This window comes from Bison bison, unplaced genomic scaffold, assembly GCF_000754665.1.
Source record: "Bison bison bison isolate TAMUID 2011002044 unplaced genomic scaffold, Bison_UMD1.0 scf7180017864098, whole genome shotgun sequence".
Classification (NCBI taxonomy): domain Eukaryota; kingdom Metazoa; phylum Chordata; class Mammalia; order Artiodactyla; family Bovidae; genus Bison; species Bison bison.
In genome coordinates this window covers 2,045,963-2,067,626 of record NW_011494670.1, presented here as the reverse complement: position 1 = coordinate 2,067,626, position 21,664 = coordinate 2,045,963, and the positions used below count along the sequence as shown (strand labels likewise).

The following is a 21,664-nucleotide window of genomic DNA, read 5'->3' as shown; positions in this document are numbered from 1 at the left end:
ACAGTCCCTCCCAGCATCAGAGTCTTTTCCAATGAGTCAACTCTTCGCATGACGTGACCAAAGTACTGGAGTTTTAGCTTTAGCAGCATTCCTTCCAAAGAAATCCCAGGGCTGATCTCCTTCAGAATGTACTGGTTGGATCTCCTTGCAGTCCAAGGGACTCTCAAGAGTCTTCTCCAACACCAAAGTTCAAAAGCATCAATTCTTCGGTGCTCAGCCTTCTTCACAGTCCAGCTCTCACATCTGATAATAAATTTTGTGATAACTCAGGTTATACTTCTTCCACAAGTATAAATTCCCCTTAATAAGTATTCTTATTCCTTCAACCTCTTTGAGTTAAATGAGTAGGATATTCAAGACACGGAGGAGAATACAAAACAAATCAAGCAGAGTCTAGTGAGGATGAGACAGATATACAGTTACCTAACAGATGAGGCATAGCAGAAGCATCTAGAAAATACAATGTGGGATCTCCAAGGAGGGAAAACATTCTAATTGAGATGCAGAGTAGAAGAAGGACTAAAGAAAGCTTCATGAAAGACAGTCACTGGTTACTGGCATTAAAGATCAGTAGGTAATGTTTGTGTAGACAGGACAGGAAGGAGTAGCATGTGAGTGGGAATATAAGCACAGTGCAGGAAGTGAATGTTGGACAGACTGTAGTGCATACAGAGAGACAGTACAGGAGGTCAAACTATGGCAGTAAAAAATGAAAGCAGTTATGCAGTATCTTATACTCTATACTATGTTATTTTTAATTTGGTAGACAAAACAGTGCTTTTAAAGCTTTTTTGGCACAGGAATGATAGGATCAGAATATTTTTGTTGTTATTCAGTTCCTCAGTTGTGTCCGACTCTGCAACTCCATGGACTGCAATATACCAGGCTTCCCTCTCCTTCATTATCTCTCAGAGTTTGTTCAAATTCATTTCCATTGAGTCAACGATGTTATCTAACCATCTCATCCCCTGTCATCCTCTTTTCCTCCTGTCCTCAGTCTTATCTAGCATCAGGGTCTTTTCCAGTGAGTGGGCTCTTTGTATCAGGTGGCCAAAGTATTGGAGTTTCAGCTTTAGCATCGGTCCTTCCAAGGAATATTCAGGGTTGATTTCCTTTAGGATTGACTGGTTAGATATCCTTGCTGTCCAAGGGACTCTCAAGAGTCTTCCCCAGCACCAGAGTCCAAAAGCATCAATTCTTCAGTGCTCAGCTTGCTTTATACTCCAACTCTCACATCTATACATGACCACTGGAAAAACCATGGCTTTGACTAGATGGACCTTTGTTGTCAAAGTAATGTCTCTGCTTTTTAATATGCTGTCTAGGTTGATCATAACTTTTCTTCCAAGGAGCAAGTGTCTTTTAATTTCATGGCTGCAGTCACCATCTGCAGTGATTTTGGAGCCCAAGGAAATATAGTCTGTCACTGTTTGCATTGTTTCCCCATCTATTTGCCATGAAGTGATGAGACCATATGCCATGATCTTCATTTTTTGAATGTTGAGTTTTAAGCCAACTTTTTCACTTTCCTCTTTCACTTTCATCAAGAGCTTCTTTAGTTCCTCTTCACTTTTTGCCATAAGGGTGGTGTCATCTGCATATCTGAGGTTATTGATATTTCTCCCGGCAATCTTGATTCCAGCTTGTGAGTCAACCAGCACAGCATTTTGCACGATGTACCCTGCATATCAGTTAAATAAGCAGGGTGACAATATACAGCCTTGACGTACTCCTTTCCCAATTTTGAACCAGTGTGTTGTTCATGTTTGGTTCTAAGTGTTGCTTCTTGACCTGCATACAGATTTCTCAGGTGGTCTGATATTCCCATCTCTTCAAGAATTTTCCACAGTTTGTTATGGTCCACAGAGTCAAAGGCTTTAGTGTAGTCAATGAAGCAGAAGTAGATGTTTTTCTGGAATTCTTTTGCTTTTCCATGGTCCAGTGGATGTTGGCAATTTGATCTGTTCCTCTGCCTTTTTCTAAATCTGGCTTGTACATCTGGAAGTTCTCAGTTCGTGTACTGTTGAAGCCTAACTTGAAAAGATTTTGAGCATTACCTTGCTAACATGAGAAATGAATGCAAGTTTGTGGTAGTTTGAACATTCTTTGGCATTGCCTTTCTTTGGGGTTGGAATGAAAACTGACCTTTTCCAGTCTTGAGGCCACTGCCACGTTTTCCAAATTTGCTGCCATATTGAGTGCAACACTTTCACAGCATCATCTTTTAGGATTTGAAACAGCTCAGCTGGAATTCCATCACCTCCACTACTTTGTTTGTAGTGTTACTTCCTAAGGCCCACTTGACTTCACACTCCAGAATGTCTGGCTCTAGGTGAGTGACCACACCATCTTGGTTATCTGGGTCGTGAAGATCTTTTTTGTATTCTTACCACCTCTTCTTAATATCTTCTGTTTCTGTTAGGTCCTTACTGTTTCTGTCCTTTATTGTGCCAGTCTTTGCATGAAATGTTCCCTTGGCGTATTTGTTGGTTAAAGGGATTTTTAATGTTTAAAGTTTTTCACTGATCTGTACAAAAATTAATATCGACTTAGAAATTTCTTGTCGTAGCAAAATCTAAAAAACTCTACCTTGTTCTTTCATCCATAGTCATAACCTATGATAAAATTAAAGATTTATTGATATTTTTATCATAGTTCATCTCTAGTGTATTGAATGTAATGAGAAATCAAAAACTAGCACAGGGCGTTTTTTTTTAGTGATAACTTGAATGATATAAAATTTATATTGTGTAGCTTTGAATTGCAAACATTGATATATTTCAAATGGATTCTTTAAACATGTTCCTTTTCTTATGTTGACAAGGATGAATGTGGCTGTTTCACTTCTAAAGCTTCAGCATCATTCTAGAATATTGAGGCAGGGGGAAGGAAATTGGTAGGTTACTCATTGGGTTACCTAGAACTAGTTACATCACATCCTTTTTGCCACAGATTAGCCTGTACCATTTATATAGGAACTAATACATAGTTTGGGAGAGAGCTAATCATTACTTAAAGGTCTTAAAATATATTTAATCTGTCTCTTCAAGGTTATTCTTTTTTTCCTTTTAAATTGCTTTAATTTCACATTATTGGATTAGTGAAGAGCAGTTGTTCAGTTCCCATAATGTGACTGAGCAACCTGGAAATCAGAATTCCTGAATTCTGAATAATTAAATGCTGGTTGTTGTATCTTATGAGCAAGGTAACATAAGTTTTGGTTTGTGTTGTTCACACACTGAAAACTATGTTTAATGTTGCTTGCTCTTTGAAAGTCAGACCAGGTCTCTAATTGCCCGTAGTGCTGAAGCTTCGACCTTGAAAGAACAAAGGCATTTCTGATTATACTCCTGTGTTATTTTGTCAAGAACTTTAGAAATGTTCTGTTAACCCCAGAGAGATATAATTTATTTGGGAGGAATTGAAACAAGAATTGCACCCAGTGCTACTTTTTTCCCTTATTAAATCTTTACAGAGAGTGCTAACTTTTCAACAAAAACTCATCATGTTTGGGAACTTTTACTACTTACTTATCTAGTTGATCTGTATCTGATTTATAGAAACTATAGCATCTCCCCTCTGTGTGTTTAAGAATTATGCTGTATTTTATTTTTTCACATAACTAGGTATTATTTTGGGTAGCAGCAGATAATCCCTATGGTTCTTCTAAGTAAATTATATGATATTTCACTTGTTCGAATAAGCTGAAATGATATATTCTTTTCAAAATTACAGAATGTCTAAGAGCTGCTATTGTTTTAAGGTCCTCCAGAAGTTAAAATTCTAAGCTAACCCTTTGATTTCCTTTCAGGTCTTTTCCAACGGTCACCTGGGAAGTGAAGAATATGATGTTCCTCCCCGGCTTTCTCCTCCCCCTCCAGCTGCCACCCTTCTCCCCAGCATCAAGTAAGTATTTCTGGATTTGGAGACCAATTTTCCATGCACAGAGTTGCTGTCCAGAGTGGTTTTGAGGTTCTCAGTACGAAAAGTACAGGGTGAATAGAAGTGCGTCGATGAAAATGAACCAGCTGGATTTTTAAAGTAAAGCAACAGAAATCAGATCCTTTCTGATTCTTTGCTGATAACGACAGCATTTTTGAGACTTATCTACACTCTGAGATTACGCAGAAACCAACAGAGAAAAAGCTAAGTCTTCCCTACATCCAGATGGAGGCTCCAGTAGCACAGTGCTCCCCTTCCCACCCCTGTCTCTTCCTCAGAAGTGTCTCATTTATGCCAGCTACCCAGTTTGACATTGTGAAATGATGTTTGGTTCCTCCAGTATTCTCATTCCTCAAATCCATTCAGCCACCCATCCCTGTTGATTGTTCTTTTGAGTTTTTCATATTCATCTAATCTTCCCCATTGCACTAGTTTTGGCTTATAACAGGCCAGCAGAAATAGCCTTCTACCTGATCTCAGAATTAACATCAATGGATTTTAAAGCTAGAAAAATTAGTTTAACCAAATGTCTCATTTGAAAAATAGGGACACAAGAAGCAACATCAGATAGTTAAGTGATAGTGTCTACCCAGATAAAACCTGGAGAAAACCAAATCTCCTGATTGCCATTCTCCTCCTCCTTATATTAAACCCAGCTGCTTGTCTCCCATCCAATATATATTATTCACATAGCTGATTTAATTTAAATCTGCTTTCCACAAATCACTTTCCTACTCAAAACTCAACATTGTTCTTTCTTTCCTTTTACATTAATTCTGTGCTCTCCTGCTATCAGTAAGATCCACAGAATTCTACTCAACTAAAATATTGTTCAGGAATTCCTAATGCTTGCCCTCTAATCTTGTCTTGATTTTTTTTCTGGTTTTGTGCATCCATACAGTACCCTCCTACGCACCAGATTTTCAGAATCTTTATTCTCAAGATCCATGTCTCAGGCTCCACTTCTTTATGAAAACTGAGACTTCTGTTATAGTGATGATAAAAAGACTGAATCACATTCCTCTTCTTCCTCAAGTGTATTTTCTACACATTAAATTATGAACTTTACTGTTTCCTGATATTAAAGTGCCTTTCCACATTTAAAAGATTATAAGGTTTTAAGGGCAAAAACTTTTTCTTGTAATCTCTGCTTTTCCCTTAATACCTTACAACAATTGTTATTTAGTGAGTATACTAAGAATGCTTTGTTGCTTAACTCTATCATCTGCCAAGTCCCTCATTTCTAATTGAACATCTTAGAGCATCTTCAGTCCTTCTTCTGCTGGTCACTGAATGCAAAAGAACAATAAGCTAGCCTGCATGTTAATACCATGCCTGCATGTTAAGTCATTTTAGTTGTGTCTGACTCTTTCCAACTCCATGGACTGTAGCCCTCCAGTTTCCTCTGTCCTTGGGATTCTCTAGGCAAGAATACTAGAGTGAGTTGCCATTTCCTCCTTCAGGGGATCTTCCTGAACCTGGGATCGAACCTGCATCTCCTGTATTGGCAGGCGGTTCTTTACCACTAGCACCAACTGGAAAGTCCATACCAGCTCCCAAGAAATTTACAATCTGCTTTAAAATAAAGTTAATATACATAAAATCACAAGAGAACATCATGCAGTAAATTGAACGAATCTAACTTGTTAGTTTTTGTACATGCTTGGAGAAGAGTGCAGTATAGACTTTGTAAGTCAAGGATGTTTTTAGAGAAGTTGGAAATTTACTGAGTCATAGAGGATGGGCACAGTTGGGAAGGAGTGTCCATGAGGAAAAGCCAAGCGTGTGAAATTGACATCATTTAGGGGACAGTGGGGAACTAAGCTAATTGGACCATCCTCCAGTGGCCAGTTTTCCTGGAGCTGCCAGATATGTAGAAGACATGGAAGTTAGAAGCAAATATACATATTCTGTGTAGTGGGCTCTACATTAGTAATAACATATGATATAGCCCCAAATGAACTCTGGATATATGTATACATAATTAAAACATCTAAGCTCAATTACCTCTAATTCAGAGAACGTCAGAAAATGAATTACATGAAATCTGGCTACAATTAGAGATTAAAATTTTGCATTCTGTTTATTAAATTCATATTGGCAAATGGGATAAAAGGCAGAGGTTACAATTTGCTTCATTTATATTTAATATGAAGTGTTTGTTTTTCCTATAAATAAAGAACAACAAATTCATAGTAAACTACATTTAATTGATATTTTTATAACATTTCATTTTGTATATGTAGGTGGATATATTTTTGTCCCATTTACTCTTGATTTTTTTTTCCCTCAGAAACAATGTAGCTGCTTTACTTAACAGAAAAATACTTTAACAGTGCATCCTTAATAGCAAATTAATTTCCTATTTTGCATGCTGCAAATTAACCATAGTTAAAATTACAAGTGTTGGCTTTTAATAGCATGTTTATCTCTCCATTTTATTATTTACTCTGACATATGGGTAGCAATTATTCATTGTAGAAAATATGGAAAATATATAAAGGAAGAAAAAAATTAAACAGATACATAAATACAAGCATATACATACCCCAAATATCAATCAATGGCCAGCGTCTTAATATTTTACTTTTTTTTTTTTTTACTTTTTTATATGATTTAGATTATATTGTAGAGATACTTTCATGCTGTCCTTTGTCAGTATTTTAATAAGCATTTTTCTTAATTATTTATGCTACACTGTATTTATTATGAAACCAGGATGGAATTCTGAGGTGAATATTAAAATATTAATAAAATCAGACTTAGTCCCAGAGGTGACTCCAGTATCAAGTATTTGTCTATCTTTCAACAAGGGAACTTCTCTGAGCCTGACTTTCTCCATCTGATAAATGAAGGGATCTGTTTATCTTAAATGGTGTCTCAAATCCTTTGGGTTTCCCTAGTGGCTTGGTGAAAAACCTGCCTGTAGTCCAGGAGGTGCAGATTCAATCCCTGGGTCAGGAAGATCCCTTGGAGGAAGAAATGGCAACCCACTCAGTATTCTTGCTTGGATAATCCCATGGACAGAGAAGCCTGGCAGGCTACACAGTCCCTGGGGTTACAAAAGAGTCAGATACAATTTAGCAGCCAAACAAAATTAAATCCTTTAGAACTTCAACTTTTTAGGTTTCATGCAGTGGTTTTCTAAGCGAAAGTTATCTAAAGTATTAATTACAAATGCATACTTGGCAACTTGAATGTCCATTTATCTTTAGTTAGTTGGTTGTATCCCATTTTTGAAGCCAGTGTAAATTGGATTACTACTCTGGGTTTTTTTATTTGCTTGCTTTCTTTTTGGTTATTTCAGCTTCATTAGAGTGTATAACCAGAGTACAATGAGTATAGATTCTCAGCTCTGGAGGGTTGTAGAATAGAGGTCTTAGCAAAATGTCATCAGTGATATAGGGATGTTGGATATTCAAGTCCCTGTTTCCAAGTTAGTGTCTTAGTGCATGGCTCAGAATTATGCCATAGCAAAATAACAGACTGCTACCCAACATAGGGGCTTCCCTGGTGACTCAGATGGTAAAGAATCTACCCAACACAGACTTTTGCCGGGCCTCCCACATGTTGAAAGCCCCAATGGTGAATTCAGTAATGTCACACCTAATGTCTACTTTTAAATCTATACTGTGTTATTAGTATTTACTGAAATGTAATTGTCAAATCATTTGATGTTACTCTGATTCCCATTATATTGATGAAAGAGGTTACTCTGTGATAGTGTTTACTTTCTTGTAAAACAGTATGATTCTGTGACTTTTATGGTGTAATTTATCTGGTGACCTAGAAGAATATATAATTAATTTTTAAAATATATTCTCGTGAAAGCAAGCTGAAACTACTAGTGTGTGGTGTGCTTAGTCGCTCAGCTGTGCCCAACTCTTCACAACTCCGTGGACTGTGGCCCACCAGGTTCCTCTGTCCCAGGCAAGAATACTGGAGTGCCATGTCCTCCTCCAGGGGATCTTCCCAACCCAGGGGTCGAACCCAGGTCTTCTCCCTTGCAGGTGGATTCTTTACTGTCTGAGCCACCAGGGAAGCCCAAGAGTACTGGAGTGAGTAGCCTATCCCTTTCCAGGGAATCTTCCCAACCCAGGAATTGAACCAGGGTCTCCTGCATTGCAGGCAGATTCTATAGCAGCTGAGCTACAAGGGAACCCCAACTAGTGTGTATAGATTTATTTATTTTTTCCTTAAATGTTTCTATTTAAGATGATTGACACTTAGCTATAAATTCTTAAATAAATGCTTGTAATGTGGAAGGAAAGTTATGACCAACCTAGATAGCATATTCAAAAGCAGAGACATTACTTTGCCAACAAAGGTCTGTCTAGTCAAGGCTATGGTTTTTTCAGTAGTCATGTATGGATGTGAGAGTTGGACTGTGAAGAAAGCTGAGCGCCGAAGAATTGATGCTTTTGAACTGTGGTGCTGGAGAAGACTCTTGCGAGTCCCGAGGAGATCTAACCAGTCCCTTCTAAAGGAGATCAGTCCTGAGTGTTCAATGGAAGGACTGAGGCTGAGGCCGAAACTCCAATACTTTGGCCACCTCATGTGAAGAGTTGACTCATTTGGGAAAGACCCTGATGCTGGGAGGGATTGGGGGCAGGAGGAGAAGGGGATGACAGAGGCTGAATGACTTCACCGACTTGATGCACATGAGTTTGGGTGAACTCTGGTCCATCACCACTCTGGGAGTTGGTGATGGACAGGGAGGCCTGGCATGCTGCGATTCATGGAGTCACAAAGAGTCGGACACGACTGAGCGACTGAATTGAACTGAACTGAATGTGGGTAATTGTAATTTAGGGGAAGAAGGAAAAATTTATGTAGATTCTTTTCATTGTAGTGTCAGGTTTTATCTTGAGATAATTTGATTTTTCAAATTAAATAGAAACCTGAAACAATTAAAAATATTTATTTTACTTTACACAAGATGTTGGCCAATAAGCAAAGCTATTATTATGGGTATTAATGGAATAATTACTTCAGGTAAGATAATGTTCTGAAATGCTGAGGAATATCATTTTTTAAAAGAATATTATTTTTGTTTCTTGTCCTTTATGAATAGACCTTTTGTACTTTTGACTTACTAAGCTTTTAAATACACAATATTAAATTGAATCAATATTACTTCATAGTTTTTCAAGAAAGGTTTTTTGTTGTGGGAGGTGGTGGTGTTGATCATTGTTATAGATTTTTTTCTAAACAGATAAGGTGCTAATGTTTTCAGTTCAGTTCAGTCGCTCAGTCGTGTCCGACTCTTTGCAATCCCATGAACCGCAGCACGCCAGGCCTGTCCATCACCAACTCCCAGAGTCCACGCAAACCCATGTCCATTGAGTCGGTGATGCCATCCAACCATCTCATCCTCTGTCGTCCCCTTCTCCTCCCGCCCTCAATCTTTCCCAGCATCAGGGTCTTTTCAAATGAGTCAGATGTCCGCACCAAGTGGCCAAAAGTATTGGAGTTTCAGCTCAAACATCCATCCTTCCAATGAACACCCAGGACTGATCTCCTTTAGGATGGACTGGTTGGATCTCCTTGCAGTCCAAGGGACCCTCAAGAATCTTCTGCAACACCACAGTTCAAAAAGCTCAGTGAATAGTTTTGCCTTACTATTCTGTTTTCATTCAGTTGCATGTACTGACTGGAGATTCAGAGTCAATTAGGTAAAGTCACACCCTCATTGGAATTTGTGGTCTAGTTAGGGAGAACAGCAAGTAAACAAATAACCATAGTATGTTGTCAGGTTGTGGTAAGTGCTGGAAGGAAAAATAAACCAGGGAAAGAGATAAATAGTGATAAGGAAGGTTTATATTTTGGTTGAGGTCATCAGGAAAGGTAATAACTGAACAGAAACCTGAAAGAAGGTAGCAAGCATTGAAGCTGTCAGGGTGAAGAGCATAAAGGGGTTGAACTCAAGTACAAAACAGTGAAGCAGGTGAATCCCTTTGGCATATCTGGAGAAGAGCAAGAGGGACAGGAGGGCTAAAGTTGAGTACAGTAGACAGGAGCTAAATCATATATTGCCTTTAAGGCCATGGGAGAACTCTGGTTTGATAAGTTTTAGGAGCCATGAAGGGTTTTGATCAATGTTGTGACCTGATGCTGGTTTGTGTGTTTAAAGAGTTTCACTCGGTGCTATGTGAACCGTCTTTAGGACAGCAGAAATGGGGGCAGAGAGACCAGTGAGAGTGTAGTCAGTCGGAAGTCATCTGATGCGCTGAACCAGTAAGAGATGGCCAGGGCTTTGACCAGAATGATGGTGATGGAGTTACATGGCCCACCATCCAAGAGTACCTGTTAATAAATTGGATGTCTGTGAGGTATGATAAATCAGGGATGATTCTTACATAGGTTTTTTCATTAAAGAAACTGAGTGAATGGGTTGGTGCCATTTATCAGATGGAGGGAGATTGGAGAAGGAGCAGGTGTGGGTAGGGGGCAAAGGTGGTAAATTTAAGACTTAAGGATTTGTTGAGTTTCAGGTGCTGATTACACACACACGTCCAAATAGTGATGCTGAGGGGACAGTTGGACATACTATCGAGGCTTTAAACTTTATATTATATATAAGCAAATTCATGGGAGAAGGGATATTTTTGTTTTGTTTTGCTTGGTTTTGACTGGGGAGTTAAAAACAGAGAAGAAATTACTAAGCCACAGGAGCTATTAAAGCAAACATCACATTGTAATTTTTAAAAGCTTAAGGGAAAGAAGCTTGATGGAAATTTTTCATCTTATATACAGTGCGTACCAGGCTTCATTGTTTATAGTTAACGGCAAAAGAGCAGAAAAACATGTTCTGTTATTGTTCACTTGAGGATCTGTGTAGACAGTATGCATGTCACTTTTACCTTAATCCTGTTTATATTTAACGATAAGGAATCAATTTCATTGGTTTACAGATAAGAAAAGATGGTAGAAAACTTTAGATGGAAGATCAAGATGTAATTAGCAGCTGCTCTTTTTCTTAACCCTAGTGAATGAACAGTGATGCTCTTGTTAATTTTTGAACCTGCTTTTATTCAAGTAAAAATATTTTCAATATTTGTCAAGGTGATACATTAGTATTGTTTCATTTTTGTTTGCTTTACCTTGGGTAGATGGAAAGGTGCACTGTTATTGAAGATGGCAGTTCTTTGTAAGCTACAATCGACCTAATGTGTAAGGAATGGTATCACTGGGTCCTTCTTTTTAGTTTGTTCACAATGATTGCTGTGGCATTCTCTCATTGATGTATTATGTAGAAATGTGTGTGCATTTGGTTTTGACCTACTGCTATAACTCAGTATTTGAAACTCAGACTTTATTTTTTCTGCATATTCCTATTGATTTATAAATTTTGTTCAAATCTCCTGCAAAGCAGCTTGACCATCCTAACACATGTTTTCTAATGTTTTGTGGTGGATCCCTAAAACCTACTTGTTGACATGTGATGAAAAGAATTGAGGGCTGCAAGTATATCATTTTAAACTAGTCTCAACAGAAGGAGAATATATGGAAAAGGTAAAAAACACTATGGATATTATCTTTCTCCTTTTTAGTTTTATAATATCTAAATTCATACAGTATTGTAATCTCTCTCTCTCCTTTGAGGTTAAAATGACATTTGGAGGATGGCTATAATCTGGGTGTGGGAATGCCACTAATTTCACTAATCTTTCGTTTTCTCTGAGTGAAAGCTCAGATGAAAACTGATATTAACATTAATCCCAGTAGTCTGACAAATTTACTTGTAATTTACTATACAACTGATTTATGCTCGCAAATAATTAGAAGTCTTAGACAGAAATGTGAGCCACTACATTCTATTTAAATATACAATCTAAACTATATTCCTCGTACTGTCTTTTTTTGTCCCACAGTGGCATAGTTTATCATATATTCTCCATTTCCCCATGAATATATTGATCTGTTCATAGAGAAGGCATGTGGTTAGAATGAGATTTTTGTTTTCACATTAAGCACAGGCATCTTGACGTATTCCACCACATTCAAACATTTCTTGTTTCTGTCAACATTTCTCTGTAGGCGCAAATAGAATTAGATAAGTAATTTGAAAGCCACTAAGGATATTAAGCATATTTGTGAAAGATGCCTATCTGCAATATTTTAAATGAGTTAAAGTGAATTTACGGACTTTAAATGAAAATTTTCCAGTTGTTAAAGCATAATTTTCATACAGTGAAATTCGCCCTGCTTTATTAGTGTACAGTTTTGTGAGTTTTGGCAAATTCTGAGTCATGTATTCACTACCACAGTTCAGAACAGTTCCTCACTCCAAAAAAATCCCCCAGGCCCTGTGTCAATTTCTTCCATTACCCAAACCCATGGAAATTATCGATCTGATTTGTGTCCATATAGTTTTGCTTTTTCCAGAAGGTCATATAAATAGAATCATACAGTTAGTTATAGTCTCTTTTGAGTTTGGCTTCTTTCTACTTAACTTAGCACAGGGAATTTGACATTCATCTAAGCTGTCAAGCATATCAATAGCTTGTTTCTTTTTTTATTGTCCAGAGTAGGTATTCCATTGTAAAACACACTGTGGTTTATCCATCCCTCTACTGAGGGACATTCGAGTTGTCTCAGTTCAGTTCAGTCGCTCAGTCGTGTCCGACTCTTTGCTACCCCATGAATCGCAGCACGCCAGGCCTCCCTGTCCATCACCAACTCCTGGAGTTCACCCAAACTCATGTGCATCGAGTCAGTGATGCCATCCAGCCATCTCTAGTTATTGGCAGTTATAAGTAGTGACACTTTTAATATCATTGTGAAGTTTTTAATGTTCAGCATTGTTAATAGAAGACTAGATTCTCAAAAAAAAAAAAAAACGTTTTCTAAACATTTATCTTCTTGATTTCTAAAACAGTCCTTTTGAAGTGTTAGGAATGAATATTGAGCCTAGATAAGTTAACTTAAAAATTAACTTAAGATTTGTTTCTCCAACTTAAAAGCAAGTTAGTGAAAGTGTTTATACTTAAGGCTTACATTTGGCCTAATAATATACCACCCTGATTCTTCTTGATGTCATAAAAAGAATCCTCAAAATTAGTATGTATGTTTATAGAGCACACTCTGAGATGCTGGGGAAATATTTGGCTTACAGGTGGCACATATGTAATCCTCATTTCAAATACAGCTGGATTATGTGTTACCACTTTGCTGGGCTGTGATTTCTCTGAGTTGGGTGTTTTCTCATTTAGGACCAGGATAATTAGTATAAGACCTATGGACTAAGATATATGCCAGGCTCTGAATATTCAACTTTAATAAAAGATATTTTTTAAAACCTTGCCTTCAGAGATTATTAAAGCTTGTTACATGTGGAAAATAAGCAAAATAATATATTTCAAACATTTTCTACATTATAAAGGGATGCTAAAAATAGCTTTCTTTCCCATAACAGTTTGGTCATGTATCTCTCTAGTAGCCTCTCATTCTTTTTGTCTGAAAGCCGTGAGTGTTCTGTGGGACACACCACGCCAGATCTTGGTTGACTCAGGGTCTACCCTTAAGCATTTTGCAATTAAGACAGAAAAAGAAGGAAGACATAGATGACTATATAGAAAACACAGTGTCAGTGAATGAACATTTACTAAATACATGTAATAGAAAAGATTAAAGTTCAAAGAAAGTTACTGTTTTGTGGGGCAATGTCACAGGAGGTTCATCTATAAACAGTAAAGATGGATGTTCCTACTTTGCTTTGGTTCTGGAAAAGCTAATGAACTAATCAAGGTATCAGGAACTGCTCAAATGAAGGGAAAAAGTACTTGGTAAGGGTGATGTTTGAGGTATAAGTTATATAGGTGAAGCAAAGGGCTATGCAGACGGTCACCCCTCTGATTATATACCTCTGAAATCAGGAATGTCGAAGGCTGTAGAGGAGTGTATCTGTGAGCCTTCAGTTCAGAATGCAAAAATCACTAAGAAAAGCATTAGAAAATACATTGTTGTTCTGTTTCAAGTGTGCACATGCAGAAAGTGGATGTATTTCTCACTAAAGGTTTAAATAGCACATGCTGAATTTAACAAGAGGTGTAGGCTGTGGGAAGGATGGGTATGTATCTTCAATATTGTGTGTCTTTGTGCATTACCAGTGTATTAACTCAGAAATGACAGCCACAGTGCAGAGCACTCTGTGAATGTATGATGATAATATAAAGGGAATGAAGTACTGGCTGTAAATGGAAAGATGGTTTACTTGGCAGCTTTAACTTGGAACCAGCCAAATAAAATTGCTCTATTTTATTCCTTTGGTATCCTAAAAATGTCCCATGAGCTAAATCAGTGAGTGAACCTTCCCCCATGTCACGTAAATTACTTTCTCTACTACCAGAAGTAAACATACATGATAGTTACCAAAGTTCTTAAACTTAATTTTACCAGTTATCTGATTGCAAGTAAAATTGAACCTATATTTTGAATGAGTTTTTGAAGGCAAAAAAAAACACAAAATTCCCAAAATAATTACAAATAGTGGAATAATTTTCATAAATTAAGATTTCTTTTGTGGTATTTTATATACAGTAAGATTTTATAGACAAATTTACAGGCAGATTTTATATGAAAATTATCTATTTGTACCTTTCTCATTTTATTAATATTTTAATTTTCAGTTCAGTTCAGTCGCTCAGTCGTGTCCGACTCTTTGCCACCCCATGAATCGCAGCACGCCAGGCCTCCCTGTCCATCACCAACTCCCGGAGTTCACTCAGACTCACGTCCATTGAGTCAGTGATGTCATCCAGCCATCTCATCCTCTGTCGTCCCCTTCTCCTCCTGCCCCCAATCCCTCCCAGCATCAGAGTCTTTTCCAATGAGTCAACTCTTCACATGAGGTGGCCAAAGTACTGGAGTTTCAGCTTTAGCATTATTCCTTCCAAAGAAATTTTAATTTTATTAGAGTATAATTGATTTGTAGTGATGTGTTATTTTCAGGTGAACAGACTAATTCAGTTATATATACATACATCTGTTCTTTTTTAGATTCTTTATTAACACTTTATTTTTTAGAGCCATTTTGATTCACAGCAATATTCAGGAGAAGCTACAGATATTTTCTGTATAGCCCCCACACGTGCCTGAAAGTGTTAGTCACATAGTCGTGTCCAACTCTTTGCGATCCTATGGACTGTAGCCTGCCAGGCTTATCTGTCAATGGAATTCTCCAGGCAAGAATACTGGAGTGGGTAGCCATTCCCTTCTCCAAGGGACCTTCCCGACCCAGGGGTAGAGCATCGGTCTCCTGCATTGCAGTGAGATTCTTTTACCGTCTGAGCCACCAGGGAAGCCCCTACACATGCCTACCCATCTTCATTTTCAGTGACCTTCATCATAGTGGTCAGTCATTTCAGTCGCTCAGTCATGTCCGACTCTGCAACCCCGTGAATCGCAGCACGCCAGGCCTCCCTGTCCATCACCAACTCCTGGAGTTCACCCAAACTCATGTGCATCAAGTCGGTGATGCCATCCAGCCATCTCATCCTCTGTTGTCCCCTTCTCCTCCTGCCCCCAATCCCTCCAAGCATCAGGGTCTTTTCCAATGAGTCAGCTCTGCGCATGAGGTAGCCAAAGTACTGGAGTTTCAGCTTTAGCCTCATTCCTTCCAAAGAAATCCTAGGGCTGATCTCCTTCAGAATGGATTGGTTGGATCTCCTTGCAGTCCAAGGGACTCTCAAGAGTCTTCTTCAACACCACAGTTCAAAAGCATCAATTCTTCGGTGCTCGGCTTTCTTCACAGTCCAACTCTTACGTCCATACGTGAGCACTGGAAAAACCATAGCCTTGACTAGATGGACCTTTGTTGACAAAGTAATGTCTCTGCTGGAATAGTATTCTTATATATTGGCTTATTTTTAATTAGAATATTACACTGATATAAAAAGTCTGCATTAAAAATACAATAAAGAAGAGAAATAAAATCTATTTAGAACTTTATTAAGATGGTGATAAGTGGGATATAAGGATATCCAGGCCTTTTTTTTGGATTTAGATATGAAGCAAATGCCACTCGAAGACTTTCCTTAAAATATATTTAAGCTAACTCTCTACAACTAGTTGGATAGCTCAGTTGGTAAAGAATCTGCCCGCAATGCAGGAGACCTGGGTTCGATCCGTGGGTTGGGAAGATCCCCTGGAGAAGGGAAAGGCTATCCACTCCAGTATTCTGGCCTAGAGAATTCCATGGACTACAGTCCATGGGGTCACAAAGAGTCAGACCCAACTGAGTGTCTGAAACACTTCACTCCACAGTAGGTTTTAGCAGTAAAATATTAGATGCCCTTTGCTTTTCATTTTCTTTAGGATACTCCATCTATTGATTTGCAGCTAAACAGTGCAGGGGGTTGGGGGGGGACTACTTTGATTAAATTCTTTATCATTGAAGAGAAAATCAAACATCCAGATTTGATTTCAAAAATTGTACATTCTTATGTGATAGTACACTGCTTCTTTGAAAACTCTTAAATCTTTAGAATTAAGCTGGAACAAGCAGAACATTCCTGACATTAATGAGTTTTGAATATTTGGTTAACAAATCTTTTTATTTTATACGATATATGCCTCAATTTCCTAGGGGAAAAAAATTCATTGTTCATGAAAGTATGTTAGGACATAGAAAGTATGTGGACTTTTTTCATTTCTTTTGCTAACAGAACCCTTTCTGGCCATTGTGTTAGCTAAATTTATATCCATGTTTATAAGAATTTGTGAAAAGTTAATGTTTGAAATCCCTGCTCTAATTCCCATCAGATCACCATTTCGCAGTCCGTGTACTCAATGGCCTTCATTTGGGATGTACATCTTTCTAGGTTACACCGTGGTAGGTGTAACCCTTAGGTTATTAGCTGTGCTCTGGCTGGTGACAGTGGACTCCTGTCACTGCATCAGTGTGCTTTGATTTCACCCTGAACTGTCATTTTGAATCCCAAGGTCGCTCAAACAAACAAGAATTCAAAAATCAGTATTGAAAAAGTCTTCAAAGACGGGCAAAAATAGACTTGAAAATTCATCTCTGAACTTCCTGGAGACTCTGATATATGGTTGAAATTTGAGAACCTTTAGGTTTTTCAGAATGTCTTCTTTTAATGGGCAGGGAGAAAAAGTCTTAAACTTGTTTTCATTCAAACTAGTAAGGAGAAATAAAAATGAAAAAATTGTTTGTCTTAATGGCTCAAATACCAAAGGCCTCTTGCTCCCTCTACAGAAGGTGTTGCAAAATTGCAGTCACAAAATTTAAAAAAAAAAAAAAAAAGACATTAACAAGTTTATCTTGAGGTTCATGATTCACAAAATGTTTTGGATCCATATGTACCTCCAGTGTCTTGCAAACTGGTTGGTTGTCCTAAAGTTTGTCACAGTAGGTTTCTGTGCTTCTACTTTGGTGTTTTTCATTGGTGTCAGCAAGGGTTTAGAGTAAACTCCATTAATAATAACTGTTAAAAAAAAAATACTTTTTTCTGGGCTTGTTAATTGACTTTGTTTATTTACTCACATGAATGAGTAAAATGCTTGAAAAAATTTCTTTTTAGGTAATTGTTTTACATATTTTCATTCTTTTTTATATAGCCAGGAAATTTGCACCATGAAAACAATGGGCTCTACTTAAAGACTTAAGTTCTTTTATTATCTACTTCTAATTGTCCCAGTCATTTTTAGATCTTAGTTGTTGTTGGGGCAAAAATTAACAATCTGAATTGTAACTTCGCAGGAGAAAGAACTGTTTCATTAGTGAAACTGGGTTTTTTTCAACTGTACGTAATACAGGAGACTGAAAGTTGACCTATAAATACTTAATGTATAAAACAACCATCTATGCATATATATCATCCTAATTTATAAATTTAAGTTGAAACAAAATGTTAATATTTTACTAACTTTGATATAAATAGTTTTATGCCTTCACTTACAACTCCAGGAACTTTTCGTTTTATTTGATAGGTTACTGGTTTCTCTTATTGTGCCATTTTGAAGTTATAAGTATAAAAATGCTTTTATTTCATCAATAGGGTCTTAACAAAAGATTAAAAATCCTTTTCATTTGTATTTAGTATAAGAATAGCCCTTAGGGATGTTACCCTGTAATTAAAAAATGAACCCAAGTGACAACATAGATTCTTTGATTTAAATAGGTCACATCAGAGTTGCCTGTCCTAAATTATTGTGCTAAAACTAGATTGGATTTTTTTTCCCCCTCTGGTAGGTGTACTGGTCCACTAGCGAATTCCCTTTCAGAGAAAACAAGAGACCCGGTAGAGGAAGATGACGATGAATACAAGGTTCCTTCATCCCATCCTGTTTCCTTGAGTTCACAACCATCTCATTGCCATAATGTAAAACCTCCTCCTAGGTAAGACTATGGGCCATTTTTTGTCACCTCACATCTGGATAAGCATTATCATTTATGGTATTTGTTTTTAAACTGAATCACATCTGTCTACTGAAAAACCTTTCCTTTCTTGCTCAAAACCTCTTCCACCTATAATACTGTTTTTCTCCGTGACTTTCAGAGAAAACAAAACGATGCAGATTTCTATTTAACTAGGAAGCCCTCTGACTAAATTAGTTGACTAAAAGTCTGATGGAATAATTTGTTGCCCCCCCTCCACAAAAAAACAAATTATACTCTAGTAAAACTTTGCTGTAGGGTACATATAGTGGTGATTTTCATGGATTTTCAAAAGTAAGCTATTTTCAATGCTTTTTATCACTTCTAAGCACATATCTCATGAAGAAATGCTGTTGCTTAGAAACTAAGTTATTATACCAACCTTCCTTAGAATTTTTCTTTATAATATAAGGACTAGTATAACATATTTATTTTCTTTCTTGGTGTGCTACCTGCTTCAGATCTCGAAGAATTGAAACAAATTATTTCACTTAACTATTTTTATCAGGTACTATTTTACTTTCCCTTGGATTAAACAAGCATGTGAGGAATAGTGTTTGGCTTTCTTTTCTTCTTGTCAGCTGTTTATTCTTCCTCCTATGGAGACAGCCTCGGTCTTCGTTATTAAAAATGGGTGGTGTGTATTGAAATATTAGATTGTCTTTATGATTCTGCATTTATATAATTGAATTAGTAAATCATAATCTAATAATATTTCACTTTTTTTTTTTTTTTTTTTACATCTGACATATTAACATTCAGTGAATGCTCAGTCGTGTCTGACTATTTGTGACCCCATGGACTATAGCCTACCAGGCTCCTCTGTCCGTAGGATATTCCAGGGAAGAATACTGGAGTGGGTAGCCATTTCCTTCTCCAAATATATTTAGTACTCAAGAAGTCAAATCTCAGTTTCAAACTTCTTTCCTGAGCTCCAGTTTTCTTTGTATAATTACATCCCTGGAGCTCTGCCTGGTGTATACAGAAGAGGGCTCAGCTACTGCTCATATCCCAGCCTTCTTGCCTTGCAGTATCTCTTTATTGACTGAGGAATAGGAGAGCTGTTGAACACTTCAGTCATCTATGTCATCTTTACTTGTGTGCCATTTCTTTTTGAGGTCAAGTCAGTCAACAGAGTGTTTTATGAGTGGAGTGTTCCTTTCTTTCCAGAAGAAATATCTAAAAAAAATGTTTTGATGCCTTTCTTCAAGTATTGTACTATAATACTTGGAAAAAGAGAAGCAAATTTCCATTTAAAGCATAGATCTGCCTTAATGAATTACATGGTTAGAATTATCACAATTCAGCACTCTGCACAATTATTAACCAGGGTTATTAACACTTAGCCATCCAGCATTTCATATTTCAAAGTGTTATTCGCTCAGTCATGTCTTTTGTGACCCCATGGACTGTTGCCCGCCAGGCTCCTCCGTCCATGGAATTCTCCAGGCAAGAATACTGGAGTGGGTTGTCGTTCCCTCCTCCAGGGATTCTTCCTGACTCAGGGATCAAACCCAGGTCTCCTACACTGCAGGCAGATTCTTTACCATCACAGCTCAGAAGATCCTGGGTTGGGAAGATCCCCTGGAGAAAGGGGATGGCTACCCATGCTAGTATTCTTGCCTGGAGAATCCCATGGACAGAGGAGCCTGGTGGGCAATAGTCCATGGGGTCACAAAGAATAGGACATGACTGAGCGACTAACACTTTCACTTTCACATTTCACAGTGAAAACCAGTGTTCTTTTGCAGATTGCTGGCCTTAAGGGCATTTATTGGTAAAACAATATCATTGAGAAGACAGAGAAATAACTGAGAGATAATAATTTATTATGTTGCTGCTGCTAAGTCACTTCAGTCGTGTCCGACTCTGTGCCACCCCATAGACGGCAGCCCACCAGGCTCCCCCATCCCTGGGATTCTCCAGGCAAGAACACTGGAGTGGGTTGTCATTTCCTTCTCCAATGCATGAAAGTGAAAAGTCAAAGTGAAGTCGCTCAGTCGTGTCCGACCCTCAGCGACCCCATAGACTGCAGCCCACCAGGCTCCTCCGTCCGTGGGATTTTCCAGGCAAGAGTACTGGAGTGGGGTGCCATTATCTTCTCCGAATTTATTATGTTAGAAGAGCCATATGTCCACTGCTCTTATTAGAGAAAAAAGTTATTCCTTAACATCAAATATCTACTGTTAAAATTTTCAGTTCCCCTGGCTCTTAAAAATTTGTAGTAATTTTAAAAACTGAAGTAAGATGAGATTTTGTTTTTGGTCTCCTTGGGATCTCACTTTTTTTCATCACTGGAGAAGTAAAGGGTATAATTTTAAGACTTTAAATTTTAATTGTCACATCATATTGGATGAGACTTTTGGTGACAGGCCTCTGAAATCCTGAAAATAAATTTGATTTATGACCACCATTACCATCTTTCTACAGTTATAGAGGAATAATAAATGTTGATAATCCCTAAATTTAATTGAAGTGAATTTTTTATTTGATTGATCTTGAGAGCTGATGGATGAAGTATCTTCTTAGGTCCTCTACAAAGCACTCTAAACTTAGACACCTTTCTTTCTGCATTTTTCCTCTTTTTGGAATATCAGGAGAAGTAAATTGTCAATATATAGAAAATGTTAAACTGTAGATGAATAATTCAGTTTCAGTAAAAATCCATCATTTTATGAAAATACATGGTAACTATTTTTAAATGAACCATCTCTGTCCCCTTAAAGAGATGTGGCCACCAGAGAGAAAGGAAGTGAATTTCAGATGAAGCGCTTTGCAATAACTATTCAAATGTCCAATATCTCCTCCATTATATATGTACTTTTACTTTGCCCCAAGAATTCAGAGTAAATTGAGGAAAAGTAAAATATAAACTCTGCTTTCTGTAGCTCTTTGTGAGCAGAGTGAGCAGATAGTCTGCTGCACAGTTATATTCTGAAGACAAAATAAGCCCAGTGCTTCTCTTCCTGTGCCTTGGACTTATCCATTGTGTTCAGTTTGATTCCAAAGCATTAAAGCCAACAACAAAAATACCTGTTTAGTAAGTATTGTCCTCTTAGTGACACCCAGATTAAAATATTTGTTGTGTACCCAAGGCCTTTGCTAAAGTCATTTTTCTTTTTTTTTTTTTTAATTTTATTTTATTTTTAAACTTTACATAATTGTATTAGTTTTGCCAAATATCAAAATGAATCCGCCACAGGTATACATGTGTTCCCCATCCTGAACCCTCCTCCCTCCTTCCTCCCCATACCATCCCTCTGGGTCGTCCCAGTGCACTAGCCCCAAGCATCCAGTATCGTGCATCGAACCTGGACTGGC

The 21,664-nt window shown here is 37.6% G+C and overlaps 1 protein-coding gene across 3 annotated transcripts in view; it reads left to right on the top strand.

Annotated features, from left to right (window-relative positions):
* Positions 1 to 21,664, top strand: part of CBLB (Cbl proto-oncogene B, E3 ubiquitin protein ligase) — a 230,380-nt gene that overhangs the window by 178,996 nt on the left and 29,720 nt on the right. For all 3 annotated transcript variants that reach the window (XM_010838541.1, XM_010838540.1, XM_010838539.1), the window contains exons 13-14: positions 3,812 to 3,906; positions 18,158 to 18,304. In XM_010838541.1, coding sequence (XP_010836843.1) covers positions 3,812 to 3,906; positions 18,158 to 18,304 — 242 coding nt within the window. The remainder of the gene's footprint in view (positions 1 to 3,811; positions 3,907 to 18,157; positions 18,305 to 21,664) is intronic.